General features: G+C 44.9%; 1 protein-coding gene across 1 annotated transcript; it reads left to right on the forward strand.

Annotated features, from left to right (window-relative positions):
* Positions 1–413: 413 nt before the first annotated feature.
* BDW70DRAFT_165134 (uncharacterized protein) lies at positions 414–1,563 on the forward strand (the record flags this gene model as incomplete). The annotated part of the gene is made up of 3 exons (XM_073741658.1): positions 414–677; positions 730–1,128; positions 1,177–1,563. The coding sequence occupies 3 exons, from the start codon at positions 414–416 to the stop codon at positions 1,561–1,563; spliced, it is 1,050 nt and encodes a 349-aa protein (XP_073590578.1).
* Positions 1,564–1,567: the final 4 nt, after the last annotated feature.

The raw sequence follows: 1,567 nt of genomic DNA on the forward strand, positions 1-1,567 counted from the left end.
GCCGTAAAATACATACACACACACACACATTGCTATTCACTAACACCAGGATCGATTGAGAACAATAACATCACAATGGTTGAAACTCAGCCTTTGTTCGACTTGTTCCGGGTCTTGATTCAGGGTTGGTTAGGTTTCGCTTGCCTAGTGCATTGTCAAAGTTATAAATACAAGCAAGCCTGCCCCCGGGCGGCATTCAAACATAACTTCCTAAATATTCTGTTCGTGAATTAATGTAATAATCATCAACCTGGTTAGATTTTGAGCACACAACTACATTGAAATCTGAGTATTGCCTTCCTGTGCTTGTAGCAGGTCTCGGCACCTGTGGTCTTTCTTCAAGCCTGGTATGTGTTCAATCCCCCTTTGGTGATCTACATTCTGCTAACTAACTTGGTTAGAATTCTGGAAAAATGGCAGGCAGACACGGGAATGGCAGCAATAAAGCAGCTGGCACAAAAGGCAAAGTATCTGCGGAGAATGATAAGACTAAGGAGAAGGTAAGGGGGAGGAAGGGGGAGAATATGTCTGGATCCGAGGAGGACGACATTCTAATAGAGCGTGATGACCCCTTCCCGCGAACCTGGGCGGATGCTCAACTTGGTGTGGTTATTATTGATGTTCGTCTCTTGGATCCAAAATGGAGCGACGAGATCATCAATCGTGAACTTGATGAGGTATGGTTTCTCAAATCTAGCTTGGTTAGATTTCGTGGCTAACAGTAACTAGGGTCATGTGGCTTCTCTGAAAGAAGAGTTCAGAAATGGAATTCGTCGTACTGAGCCCGAGAATTTCATGCGCGCCTCTGTGTCACAGGAAGAATGGAATAAGCTCCTGGAAGCTGTTGTTACTGGCATATCTACTAGTACAATTCCATGTCCCGTTTCGCTGCAAGATGTGCCATCAGTTGAGAATCTGAGTCGGCTTGCAAAGGATACTTCAACAATATCGACCTGTACAACTCCCAATCATGCTCTGCTCATCCCACAAAATGCTATTGATTGGAAACTATGTCTCGAGGCTGGCCAGCATCGTCAGGCTGCACTCTTTGCGCTCAATAAGGAACAGGATACCCTCTCCAAAACTGATAAGGGTCGTAAAGCAGGAATCAAACAATCCACCTCCGAGGTATGTTGAAGATTTATCTTTATTAGATATTTGTTCTGACAATTACAGGATTACCTTTGGCCTGTATCTCTGTATCTTCGGGACAAGCTAGACGCTGAGTCATTGACTGCACTTCGGGCCAACCGTGATAAAGTCTCAAAGTCTGATGCAAATGGAGACCTTCTTGTTCGTGTGCTATATTTGCTGGAACAAAAGTCCATGGCCGACCGTGCTACGCTCCTGAAAGGTCAAAAGAAGATGAAGGTCTGGCTCGTGCAAGCTCATGGAGCTAGTAGCAGCAATACAGCACGCTTGCTCAACATTTTACGAAGTGATCTTTGTGCTGGAATTGCTCAGTACTGTCGAACAAGATATGGCGCAAGTCATTTTACAGTCACCTGGGGCTCAAATGTCGTGCTGGGTAGTCTTGACTTTGTAAGTTGTTCATATTGCTAAAGAC

Source organism: Aspergillus foveolatus (assembly GCF_047715535.1).
Source record: "Aspergillus foveolatus strain CBS 279.81 unplaced genomic scaffold BDW70scaffold_211, whole genome shotgun sequence".
Taxonomy (NCBI): domain Eukaryota; kingdom Fungi; phylum Ascomycota; class Eurotiomycetes; order Eurotiales; family Aspergillaceae; genus Aspergillus; species Aspergillus foveolatus.